The 12,196-nt window shown below is 39.5% G+C and overlaps 1 protein-coding gene across 1 annotated transcript in view; it reads right to left on the reverse strand.

Moving 5' to 3' along the window:
* Positions 1 to 12,196, reverse strand: part of PRDM15 (PR/SET domain 15) — a 33,092-nt gene that overhangs the window by 5,140 nt on the left and 15,756 nt on the right. Inside the window, exons 9-20 of the mRNA XM_009282997.2 lie at positions 11,963 to 12,144; positions 11,201 to 11,295; positions 10,172 to 10,259; positions 8,597 to 8,764; positions 7,240 to 7,334; positions 5,983 to 6,114; positions 4,877 to 5,011; positions 2,737 to 2,900; positions 2,195 to 2,274; positions 1,486 to 1,605; positions 643 to 774; positions 49 to 132 (exon numbers count right to left, since the gene is read on the reverse strand). Of these exons, the coding sequence (XP_009281272.1) occupies positions 49 to 132; positions 643 to 774; positions 1,486 to 1,605; positions 2,195 to 2,274; positions 2,737 to 2,900; positions 4,877 to 5,011; positions 5,983 to 6,114; positions 7,240 to 7,334; positions 8,597 to 8,764; positions 10,172 to 10,259; positions 11,201 to 11,295; positions 11,963 to 12,144 (1,475 nt within the window). The remainder of the gene's footprint in view (positions 1 to 48; positions 133 to 642; positions 775 to 1,485; positions 1,606 to 2,194; positions 2,275 to 2,736; positions 2,901 to 4,876; positions 5,012 to 5,982; positions 6,115 to 7,239; positions 7,335 to 8,596; positions 8,765 to 10,171; positions 10,260 to 11,200; positions 11,296 to 11,962; positions 12,145 to 12,196) is intronic.

Genomic DNA, 12,196 nt, shown 5'->3' on the forward strand with positions numbered 1-12,196 from the left:
AATAAAATTAAGATATTGTCTTTGGATACTGTTTTTCAGATGATTTACCTGTATGAATCAACTTATGAGTCTCCATTGTATTTCTCTCACTAAACGTCTTGCCACAGAGCTCACACATGAAATCTTTGATTCCTGCATGAAGAGCACATTTAGCATCAGAGTGAAAACAGTCTAAGGTATCTGGGACAATTCTGAGTCTCGTATTACTAAAAAAAAAAAAAAAAAATCACAGCCGAACAAGTAGAAGCAGCCCAGCTTCACCAGCTATTTTTATCTAAGCCATGCCACTGGACCTGGCAGAAAATGAATCCAAGAGAAATTGATGTGGGAGGTAAAATTTTGTTTTGGGAAATGAGAACCTGAAGACTAACTTAAAACAAAACCAACACTCTAGACCTACCCTAGACCAAAACAACCTCTCTTAAAAAAGCAAAACAACATGAAACCAACTAAACTATGTATCTTAATTGTATAACAGGTGGTCTTGGCTGACGAAAGGACAAAATCTCACTCTTCAAAAAGCAGAATATGCGTATTTTTTTATTGGTGTTTCTCATACTCTCTGACTGTTCTAGAAAAGAGTTCTCTCAGGAAGCATTTAACTGATTCGGTGCAACTTTTGTACATCTTTAGAGACCTCACCCGTGTGTCTTTTGTAATGCTTCAGCATGTTGACTTTCTGTGCAAATTTTCGGTGACATTCCTTGCATTCATATTCTTTAATCCCTTTGTGAAGTTTCATGTGGTGACGAAGTGCATGTTTTGTCTTCATTCCTGTGAGACAAAAGGTACAGCATGACAATTAGTCCATTGCTCCCACCTTCAGAGGAGAACTCAAGATGACCATGTTGTTAGCCAAGAGCTCTAAGATTATATTTGCTGCATGTCCACAATTGCATATTTTTAATTGTTTAGGTAGCAGTGCACATTATCATTATTATTTTAATTCCAGGAAAAAGCTCTGGAAAACATCTGAGTAACCACTGAGGAAGAGGCAAAACAGCAGCGACAAGCAAAGACAAAACATCATTAGAGATGTCAGACTTCTTGCCTTCCACTAAAATACCAGCTCAGATTTGTTCAAGTTATAACGCGAACAATTCAAAAAGTCAAAGCAACTTTGACTCTTAAGGCCCTTACAGAGAGAAATTACTCTCTTTCTTAAGCCTGAAAACAGCCTAGAATGAAAAAATTAACTTGTATTCACTTTTGTGCTGCAAACTCAGTCAAGCAAGCGCTCCTCAATCTGACAGAAGCAAATTTTATTAACATCAGTTTTGTCTTACAGGCCATGAAACCAAATTATAGAAAATTAGGGGTAGTTTATGTAACCGGAAGGTTAATACAGTTTCTACCTCTCAAAAATGCAAGATTTACAACACTCCGAGGACCTTCCCAATATTCTAAGAATGGAAGTAGTTTTAATTCAGATATTCACCTGCTATTCAGTATCACAATTAATGGAAAACAAGGCATTAGACATACCTTTGCCACATTCTGCACACAAGTATTCTCGGATATTATCATGGACTCGCATATGTTCTTTTAACATGTCTTTTCTAGCAAATGATTTGCCACATTGCTCACAAGCATGACTTTTTACACCTTAAAAATAAATTTAAAAGACAACATAAACAAAAAAAATGTTAATGAAAAATGTGCATCTCCTAAAAACTGACTAAACTGGTGAATCAGAGGGCAACAGTCCACCTGTGTTGTCAACCACATCCTTCATGCATATTGTAGCCCAAACTAAATTAGAAGACTTTGGAGAGAGAGAAAAGCTGACCTTTTGTGTGAGATAGATTGGAAAAAAAAAGATAAAGCCTGAGGTAGGAAAATACTGAATAGCATGAAATAATAATGAGCTGTTAAAAATGATTTTGCAATAGCAGTTTTCAGCCTGTGTAATGGTGAGAAGGTGGCATGGATAAGAATTTGGGGAAGAACAGAATACAGAATTAGGATTTTTAGCAGGTGAATCCTGCATCATATTAACTAGGAATCTTGATTGTATGCCTAGACCAAATATCTTCATTAATACTACCTGCTTTAGAAAACCGGTCTACCCTAAAAGCATAAATATAACATTTATCTTATTGTAACTTCCAGTAAAAACCCATAACTTTGCAGGCACTGGCAACAGAAATTTCTTTTTAATATTGATAATAATAAACAAACACAACAGTTTTACCTGTATGTATAAGCTTATGTCTTTCCAGATTTCCTATACTGTTAAAAATCCTTCCACAGATTTCACATGGATGGATGTATCTGAAACCAGAGAGACCAAAAACTGTGATTCTTTTCTTGAGACAGAGGTGTTTTTCAAGCATCTGTGTCAGTAACCGTATTTCATTTGGTAATACTAATTACTATAAAAGTTTCTTGAAACATAAATGCATTTTTAAAATGAGCCTTAAGAAACCCATAAGTTCACTGCAAGCTTGGAGCAGTCTGGCATTGCTATATCCTCAAATCATAGTTTTTAAAAAAATATTTACCAAAATCATAGATTTATACTTTACAAAGCCCAAACTGAGAGGCTGTTGACTAATCATCTGTGTGAAGTGAATCATTAGTGATATATATTTCAGGCTTTTAATAAACGTCTTAACACCCATTACACAGTTTCAGGTATTTCAGTACAGCCCAATTCTCTAAAAGCATCAGCTGGCAGAGCCACTATAACTTCAAAAACATAGCTCCTCTTATCAGTCCAACACATCATCTTACTTCTGCACGTTAGGATCAGGCAGGTTTTCCCGATGAATGACCATGTGTGCGTGGTAAGTTGCCTTCAAGGCAAAACGTCGGTTACAAATGCTACAGCCATAGCCTTTCTCCTTGTGCACGTCCATTATGTGCTTCAGGTACTCCTTCCCTCTGCCGAACGTCAACTGTGGAATGAACCAATAGTGAATGAAAGGGGAAAAAAGTCCTCGGGAACAGCAACAATCTAGTAACACATTACCGGGATCTAGAGTCGGAGCTACTAGACATAAATACCCTGTGTATCACTAGATGAAAAATCTGTGAAAGCTGGATTTAGGCCTGAACCTCTTTGGCCATTACAAGCACATTGCTACAGGACATCAGTTAACTCATTTGGAAAACTAGCTTGAGATGGTATCTCTGCTTCTTACGCTGCACAAGTAGAGGACCTCCAGTTATTTCTGCACTGAGGAACAGCCTTGAAGAGAGCCATGTCTAACCTCCACTAGCTGTCAAAGCAAGGATGCCACAGATGGAAAAAATGTCTTTTGGGCTCTAGGGGCATGGTAAGCTCTAGTCTGCATAGTAAGCTTCAGCATTAGCTCCAGAAGAGTTGGTATTTCTAGGCATTGCAGGGCAGTGATTCTAGCTCAGCTCCTGGAAGTGCTACAACTACGATAGACAGGTGCTCCCTGGGCTAAGTTACTTAGCTCCCTGGGCTAAGTAACCCTGCATACACATATATGCTCCAACATACCAGGGCAAAGTGCCATTATGACATGATCTTTTGCTCCAATTTTCAAACTAGTCAGGGTATTTCTGACAGCGCTGCACAGCTTGGTGAAGGTGTACTTTGGGATGAGAAAAAACTAAAGAGAGAGATTCCTAAGAGCTCAGAAGAGATATTTCACTAAGACTCATTCATATGTTGTTCTCCCTTAGGAATGCATGAACAGATATGTTCAGCCAAAAAGAGCCTCCCCATCTCATCACAGGTTAACACTCATTTTCCACAGCTGTTGCCTTACACAACTGTTTAGGTCACAAACACCTGCAAAAGCGCTAAAAAACCCAGCTTCCAAAAAGAGCTTTCTAATTTGAATGGCACAATTGCCCTCATTTGGAAGCATACAATTTTATATAGTTTATGTACCCATTAAGTGTCAGGTGTTAAAATTACCACATTGAAAGCAAGCACACCATTAACTGCTGTGATACCACATCTTCTTATGCTTACTGACATAAGCTTAAAATCAGTTTGCACTTAAAACCAGTTCACAGACAAGAAAAGAAAACTGAAGTAGTATTATTCCCGTGTCTTTGAAACGAAGATAAGCTAAGCACTTTCACCACAGTAAGTGTAGGCTGTGAAACAAGCTCGGATTTCCAGGGGCCAAGTCAGTGGCTTAACTACCAAAATTCCCCCGTCCCTATGTCAGTTTGGCCAGTTTTGCTGTTCTCACCGATTGCTTTTGCATCCCACCCACCCCAACACAGCGCACTCGCCCAGTAAGGACACAGAATCCAAACGGGCCTTAAGGACCCCATTCTTCCCCACTACTTCTTTACAAAATGGCAAAAGCCATGTAGTAAGAGCTTCAAAAAGTCTTCCTCTCTCAGCTGACAACTGAGTAAAGTATGTTCCAGCAGTACTTCTAATGCCATCCTGTTAGTAATAGAGTAGGCCAAGAATAAGCAGTCATACTGAACATAAGCAGCAGTCTTAATCCTCCAAAGTAGATATCCACTAGAGGACCATCTGATCTCATCAAAATTAATCGATTTGTGGACTGTATCATTCAGAAATGCTGTAATGATTTTAATTTGCACATAATTAAAAGATAGTGTAAGATTTGAATGTTCCTTTATTGTTTCTTCCTCCAGTTTTGCTTGCTTGCTTCCTTGCACACAGGTAAGCGTACGTATGTGTATTTCTCTTTTTAAGTGTTTAGCATTCACCTTACAGACCACCACCTAAAGTCTTAATGAATAGCATCGCTTCATAGATTAGAGGTAACAAGCACTGCAGAAGAGAGCAGACCTGTGGACTGGCCTTCTCTTTGTGAACCCTTAACGTTATTTAAAATTCTGAATGATTTACAGACATCTCCACCCCCTTCCCCATCCCAAAACAAATTAATCTGAAAGTATTTAAAGCTACCTGGCACCTTTTGCAGCTATACTTGTGAGGCTCAGAATCTGCACTTTCATCAGAGTTGTCATCGTTTTCTTCTGATGAGATTCCAATTTTACCAATGAACTCTTCTCTCTGGTGATCATCCATTAGTGCTATGTCCTGTGTAGGGTGGGAAAGAATATTCTGTTTAAATAAACTTCTATTTCAAAAGGTAACACCTAGTCAGCTTTTGTTGCCATGCAGACTGCCTTGCATTAACAACTGCTATAACATTATTTATTTAAAATATCCTCCTGCTTCATTCAATTCAGGTAAACAAAGTTCCTCTGTCCAGGACTAAACAAGGAACAACTGTTTATTCAAACAATACTCCATCTTTTGTGTATAAAAGGAACTTCAATGTAAACAGAGACTCAACTGGTACAGTGTTAGATCCATTAAAGCATCTTTATCAGCACTACTGAGTGACACCAATTCCCTTTCAATTCAATTCCTTACAATTCAGTGTTAACCTAGTTACATCAAAATAATCTGGGTCTGATTAAGCACTATTAATAGGTGGGTTTTTTGTGATTTGGAACATTTTGATAAAACCACGTAAGGAGCTCAATACACAGGCAGTTATGCCGGCATATACAAAAGAATCACAATCACTGGCATGGAAAGGGCAGAAACAATTAGTTCCCTTGTTTGTTTTTTTCCCCACAAAGAGAGGGGATGACAGTAACCCCTCAGCCCAACCAAACTACAGCTGGAACAATACATCTCTCTGCAGCCTTCCTGTTAAGTTATTCTCCCTGCTTTAAACCGAGCAGCCTCTGTGATTCACCCAAGCTCACAGAGGTGGCTTTTCCTTAGCGTTCAGAACAGTGTTCCGTAGTGGCAGCTGAAGTAACTTCAAATATAATAGTCCACATACTCTGTAGCAATCCAGATGTAGAAACAGAGCCATGTGTAAATCAGAGCACAGCTCGTGCTAGGCTGCTGTAGAAACATCACTGCACAGGGTACATAATCACTGTCGTGTTGCCAGTATGAACATGTGGCCATAACAGTCCCAATATATTTATTGATATGTTTATATGTCTGCTAAGTAACATGCCTTTTCTAATAAATTATTAACACAATACCTTAAAATGGACATGAATGTGATCTCTCAACACATCCACCCTGAAAAATTTACGTCCACAGATTTCACAAGTGTATTTCTTGTCTCCATGTGTTAAAAGGTGTTTGTTCATATTGCTCCTACATGAAAATACCTAAAAGAAAAGAAGGAGGAAGGGTTTTTGTATCATGTCCAGCAGGGCTACAGTTCTTTGCAAGTTATCCGATGGATAGCATGGAACATATTTACTGTCCTGTTTTATTCATTCTGGCCAGAAACATGTAGGAGCTCCTGTTATCCAGCCAGCAGGCTACCTCAGAAACTGCTGGCACAGCAAAATACAGGTGTACAGTTCCAAGGAACTGACTGAAATGGGCCGTTCATCAGAGGTGGACTTCCAAAAAAGCCACAGCAGAATTACATAGGGTAGATTTAGAAATATTTAGACAGTGTCGTTTGAATCATGAATGTTCCACCTATCTATAAAAAGACACATCCACAAAATCTACCTTCATTGATAAGTAACATATCCAAAGCATCAAAAACAAAGGTCTACACACCAACGTAAGAGTTGTTTGAGTACACCTTGCACCATGAATCATTAAACATTTATAAAATCACTAGTTAAACCCACAGTCTTTGTACCTGTCATAACAGCAACTTAAGATCATGAGCGTTAAACACCCAAATACAACAGTGCCATGACTACACCATGAATTCACTTTGATTTCTAATAGAAAATGATTCCCAATGCACACAGTCAACTCCCGTTGTTTACATTCCAGCAGAAAAACTTCACTCTAAATAACATAAGCCATGAGATTTCACTGACAGACACAGCGGCCACGTTACACTCTACGTTGTGCTACATGTCCTGAAAAAAAGTCTAGCCTGAGCTTCAGTTTTGTTCTTATCTTTGTCCTAACAGCTCCCACCATCCATGGCCACAGTGGGCTTGGATATATCATGGAGCTAAGGCAGTGTAAAGAGTAACATCTTGGCTGAGCGACAGGGCTCGCTGGTAACTAACCACGTGCCTGTCCGAGTTGCGAGGTAATCTGACTTGGCACGTACCTCAGTGCAAGTCATCTACCTCAACCTTTTGGCAGGCTGTGTGCCTATTCAGGTAAGCTGCTATTGTGGTTTAATACACGGGTGGTAACTTGTTATGCCACGGTAACTCGTTTGGAGGTGCTGGGTTGAGGCGCGCCGTATCCCTGCAGTATCCTGGAGCTACAATGCAGAGCTTCACATAGCACACGCTGGCAAAGACGCCTACCTTCCCGCACACGGGGCATCCCGAAGGCTCCTTCTTGTAGCGAACCATGTTTTCCGTGCTGTGCTCAAAGTCTTCTCTTTTCACACGCCTCACCCCTTAACAGAACAGTCCCCATCAAAAAAACAAAACAAAAAAAATAAACCATGGTTTTCCACTCCAATCTGCATGCCCTTTCAGGTGAATACTGTAAAGAAGAGTGAAACACTGGGAAGAGCCTCAATGCAGAATTTAATTGCTAACAAAAGGATAATTTCTAAATTAAAACGGTGTCTTAAGAGTATAAAAGCAGTCTGCCAAAGTGAGGTATTACGGCTTATTGGTTACTACACCAATTGTAAAGTGTCTGAAAACAGACATTTATTGTCAACACCTGGAAACAGGCAGATCTAGTAGGCCTTGGCACTTCAATCAGATATCTGGCCCAGAAATTCCCCCTCGCAGTCTCTACGGAGAGAGGCAACCAGCCAGCATCATCTTTAATGCTCAATGAGGATTTCAGACCTCTTTCTCTGCTACTTTCAGGAGGGAAGAGGGCTGCTGCTGTTCTGTGACAGCTAAACACGAGAAGCCTTGCCACTGCCATTCAACCCCTTGTCCTCTAGCTGTCCTCTAGTTCATGACACAAAGGTCTGAATCACAAGAGCAACCAGTGACGGTCGGCTACGTCCAAAGCACCAAATTAGACAGTCTGGCTGCTTTTTTAAAATCACCTTTGGTTTTATCATCTAGATCGCTAGAGACATTTTAATACATATTTCAGCAATCTACCATCACCCAAGTCTTTCCAGAGTCTTTGAGTACCTATAACATCCTTAGATGGTTGAGATTTTGAACAGCAAACTCTTACAATATCATTTTCATATATTCTCAAGGTTTTGAAAGATAACATCACACAGCATTCCATTTATACTATATTTACACAGTAGTCACTTTCAGTTGTACATTTTAAGTTAATTCTCTGCCTTCAAATTTTCAAGTTACATGTTTTTTAAAAAAGAAAGAAAAGAATTCAAAGAAAGAGAAAGATATAATTAAAATCAGCTAAACTACTGCATAATAAGCCAAGCAACTTTCACATGACTGTTAGTAGCACTGGATCCAATCACGTGAGGCTGAAAAAAAAAAGGCAGGTGCATCTCCTAGAAAGTTTTTCATAGAATTAGACAACTCCCCTCCAGGATCCATTACTATTATTTTTAATAAATGACACATTTTGCTGAAACCTGCTATTCCAGATCAGGTAACTGATAAAAAAAAAGAGTTACCATCCAGAAGAATCTAACGCGCAATCGTTTCCTTGGCCTTCCAACCTCTACTGCTGTAGAGTAATAATTAGGTTGATCTGCAGTATACTTACCTTCCAAGTGTCGTCTTTGATGGTCTAGCATGACATCCTTCCGGTAGAACATCTTATTGCAGATTTCACATGCAAACTTCTTATCCCCATGCTTTTTCTTGTGTTTTGAAAGATTACTGTTTGTAGAAAAGAATCTGAAACACATCTCACACTGGAATGTCTTGTCATCTGTAAGCAAGAGAAACCATGCAGCTCTTTACAGATGAAAACAGGTTTTGTATGTTTGTGAGACTGGTAGTTCTTTTGTTAGATCCGAGTTTTAACATATAATCCATCATTATATGGATTGAGGAGGGAAATGCAGAAGCATGCATTTTTCTTTTACTTCACGATTTTTTTCAAAGGCAATAAAGATATATGATGCTAACTTGAACATAGAATCTAGCATTGTAACTTCCTCACATGGGCTATTTCCATTGTGGTCTAGCATACATTAAAATTATGCTTGGAGTGGATTCTGTTACAGTTGATTCAAGTTTTTAATGTTGCTAAAATCACTACACATACAGCAACACGGCATCACATGAGCAGCTGTGTCTAAGCACCAGAATACTTCTGCCAGAACTGGCTCCTAATACCAGCCAGTACAGAATACTCCAGAAGAAAGTATAAAAGCTCAAAAATATACAATTACATGACAATAGGCCTATGGGGAATTTGGTTTGTGTTCAGTAGTTGAGATTTTTCTTGGAATATGAAAGCATGGTCCTATAGATGGAATCTGCCAGTGCTGCAGCAATCACAAAGAAGTAATAGTTTGATGCCTTGAAGAGTAGAGCAAAAACTGCTGCTCGTGTTGGCCAACTCACAGAGAAAATGAGCTGCTGCCCTTGAATAAACAGAATACTGAGGTTACTTGGCATTACTTTCTATTCTTCGTAAGGCTGAGTTTTTATACAAGCTGTACCCTCTGAAAAGAAATGAGAAAACCTACTTTGAATGGTGCTGTAAGGGGCAATTACCCAGGTGATTTTGGACTGACAGTTATCATGGGTCCATAGAAGAAACCAGGATGTCATTTTCTAAGCATAAGATCACTCAGCATAAATACTATGAGTAACCACAAGGGATGGCTATGGGAGAGAAGGACAGGTTCTAGTGATACTAAGAAAAAAACATCTACAGAGACTACTGCAAGTATAAAGAAAGCATGAGAAACCAGAAGAAAACTGTAATCCCAGAAAACTACAAACTATCGATAGTACTGGCCCCCTTTCCAGTCCCTCTGTTTCAGAGAAATGAGGTGAAACTTAGTTTCAGGAAAGAAAATTAAACAGAGATGGTGACAGGGTATCTGTGAACATACAAATGAAATACCAGTGAAGATATTAGACAGGTGAGCAGGAGAGACTAAAAAAAGCAATACGTAAGTGGATGTGTAGCTCTACAGATTACTGGTTACTCTTTTCTTATCACAAAAAGAGTTTTTTTGAGGGAAGTGGGGCGGGTTGCTTGTTGTGATGATGACAATCTCCTACTCCCCTTCTGTAGTTTCTGTGCTGAGATGGATTTGTGGATATCCCCCCAAAATGGAGTAGAGACGCCAGAAGAAGCGGAACGGTTAGCCATTCTCACCTGTCCTGCAGTTATGGAATTCCAACGCACTCTCTATCCGAAAGGCCTTCTCACATGTGGTGCACTTGTATCTGTACTCACTGTCAACCTGAGGATTGCAAACAGTAAGTGTTTAAGTGGGGAAAAAGCCAAGTCACGTCTGACAGAGAAATTCTAAATCTCAACCACTTTTTCTGTTCTCTGTCTTTTCCAATTTTTCTTCCTTCAACGGGACATTTAAATACACATTGATGCAAAATTCTGACACTGTATCATCCTGCCATGCTCCTACATCTGAGCTCTATCAAAAAAAAAAAAAAAAAAAGTAGACCATGCACCTGTGTGCATGTAAGAGTCTTCCTGATAACCCCCGGTCCAACACAGAGACAGAATTTTTGAGAAGCAAGATGCAATCTGACTCATCCTCCAGCTCCAGAATAGATGCCAGTAATCTGGGAGCTTAGGACCTTGATGCCAAGCAGCAATGGAAATACTCACTGATAAGGCCCTGCTACAGGCATGTTTAATATTTATATGGCAGCAGCACTGAAAGGCCATCACCAACAGGCATGGTGCTGCTACTGTAAGAATGTAGGTTCACACACGTACGCATAGCCCTTCATGACACAGCCTTTACCTGGAGAGTTCATGCGTTAAATGACGCTATAGGTAAGGATAAATGAAACGGGACAAGCAAACAAGACTGGAACAATCCTATTTAGTACCATAAACTGAAGTCAGATCTCACTTCTAGATCATGCAGGTCCAGCTAACTCCAGCTTGTCTTGCTGTAACTGATGCCTGAAAACAACCTTCTATAGGAAATTCAGACATGAAAAAGGACTTGTACACTCAAAAGCGTGTCCACACTTTGCAAATTCATCAACTGTTCTAACAGGAGATGTTACCTCTCCCTATCAGCCTTGTCTCACTTATTCACATGGGCATCCGCTCAAATATAATTCACCCAAGCTCCCCAGCTAGCACCTGGAAGCTCACTGTACATTTTCACCTAACCTCAAAAAGAGCCCGCTAGTCATTTCCACTCACTTCGTTCCTGCTGTGCTTGTATGAAACATGCTGCTTCAAGCTCTCTTTACGGCTGAACAGCTTTGCGCATTCCTCACATTTAAATAGTTTGTCACCTGAGGGGATCAATCAAGATAAAATAAAAAAAAGAAAGTAGTCAGCGACTGATAATAAGCAATTCCAGGCAAGACATGGGAAACCAAAGCACAAGCAACTGCAAACGAACAGGCTAGTGATGAGAAGCTTTAGTAATTCAGGAGATCCAAATAGTGGATTTTAACCTTTTCCAACAATTTTGACAATAATTTTGTTTAGTTCCCCCACCCTTTTTCAGTGATTATTTTTCATGGAATCCTTAGAAGTAGATCACGGACCCCTGGAACTGCAGATCACAAGCTAAAGAGCACTCAGCTGACATTTACACAGCAATGTTACCCATGTGCCTGTGAAGGTGGGGTGCGATATATATGTATATATTTAAAGGGAAGAACAGTTTTGGAAAAAACATCACATCCTCGCCTCCATTTAAAATATGTACCTAAATTCAAATTTTAAGTACTCTAATTTCAAATTTCAGCTATTACGTTCTCATGCTTTGGTCTGCAAAACTAAAAGAGTTCCCTAGAGAGAGTTAAAAAAAAAAAAGAAAAAAAGAAAAAAAGAAAAAAGAGTTCTATTAAAGTTATGTATCCCAATATCTAGGAATAGGCTAGCTGTTTTACTCAAAGGTGGAACCACTGAAGGACAAAATCAATATGCAAGTGAGGCAAAAATCAAACCCACCGTGAGAACGGATGTGCCTGCTGAGGTTGCTGCTGTTCTGGAAGATCTTACTGCAGATACTGCATTGATAGACTCGCTTGTGCTCCCCAAGTTGTTTTATCAGCTTCCGCCGTATACCATGTCTACTGGAGAGAATTAAACTTCTTTTGAGGGACATGGTGTTTTGGTGATGAGCAAACCTACTGGATTAGAGAAAGAAAGGCAGGGACTGAAAGGTATCCCACAGGTTGCAAG

The sequence above is a fragment of the Aptenodytes forsteri genome, unplaced genomic scaffold (assembly GCF_000699145.1).
Source record: "Aptenodytes forsteri isolate BGI_AS27 unplaced genomic scaffold, ASM69914v1 Scaffold2, whole genome shotgun sequence".
Classification (NCBI taxonomy): domain Eukaryota; kingdom Metazoa; phylum Chordata; class Aves; order Sphenisciformes; family Spheniscidae; genus Aptenodytes; species Aptenodytes forsteri.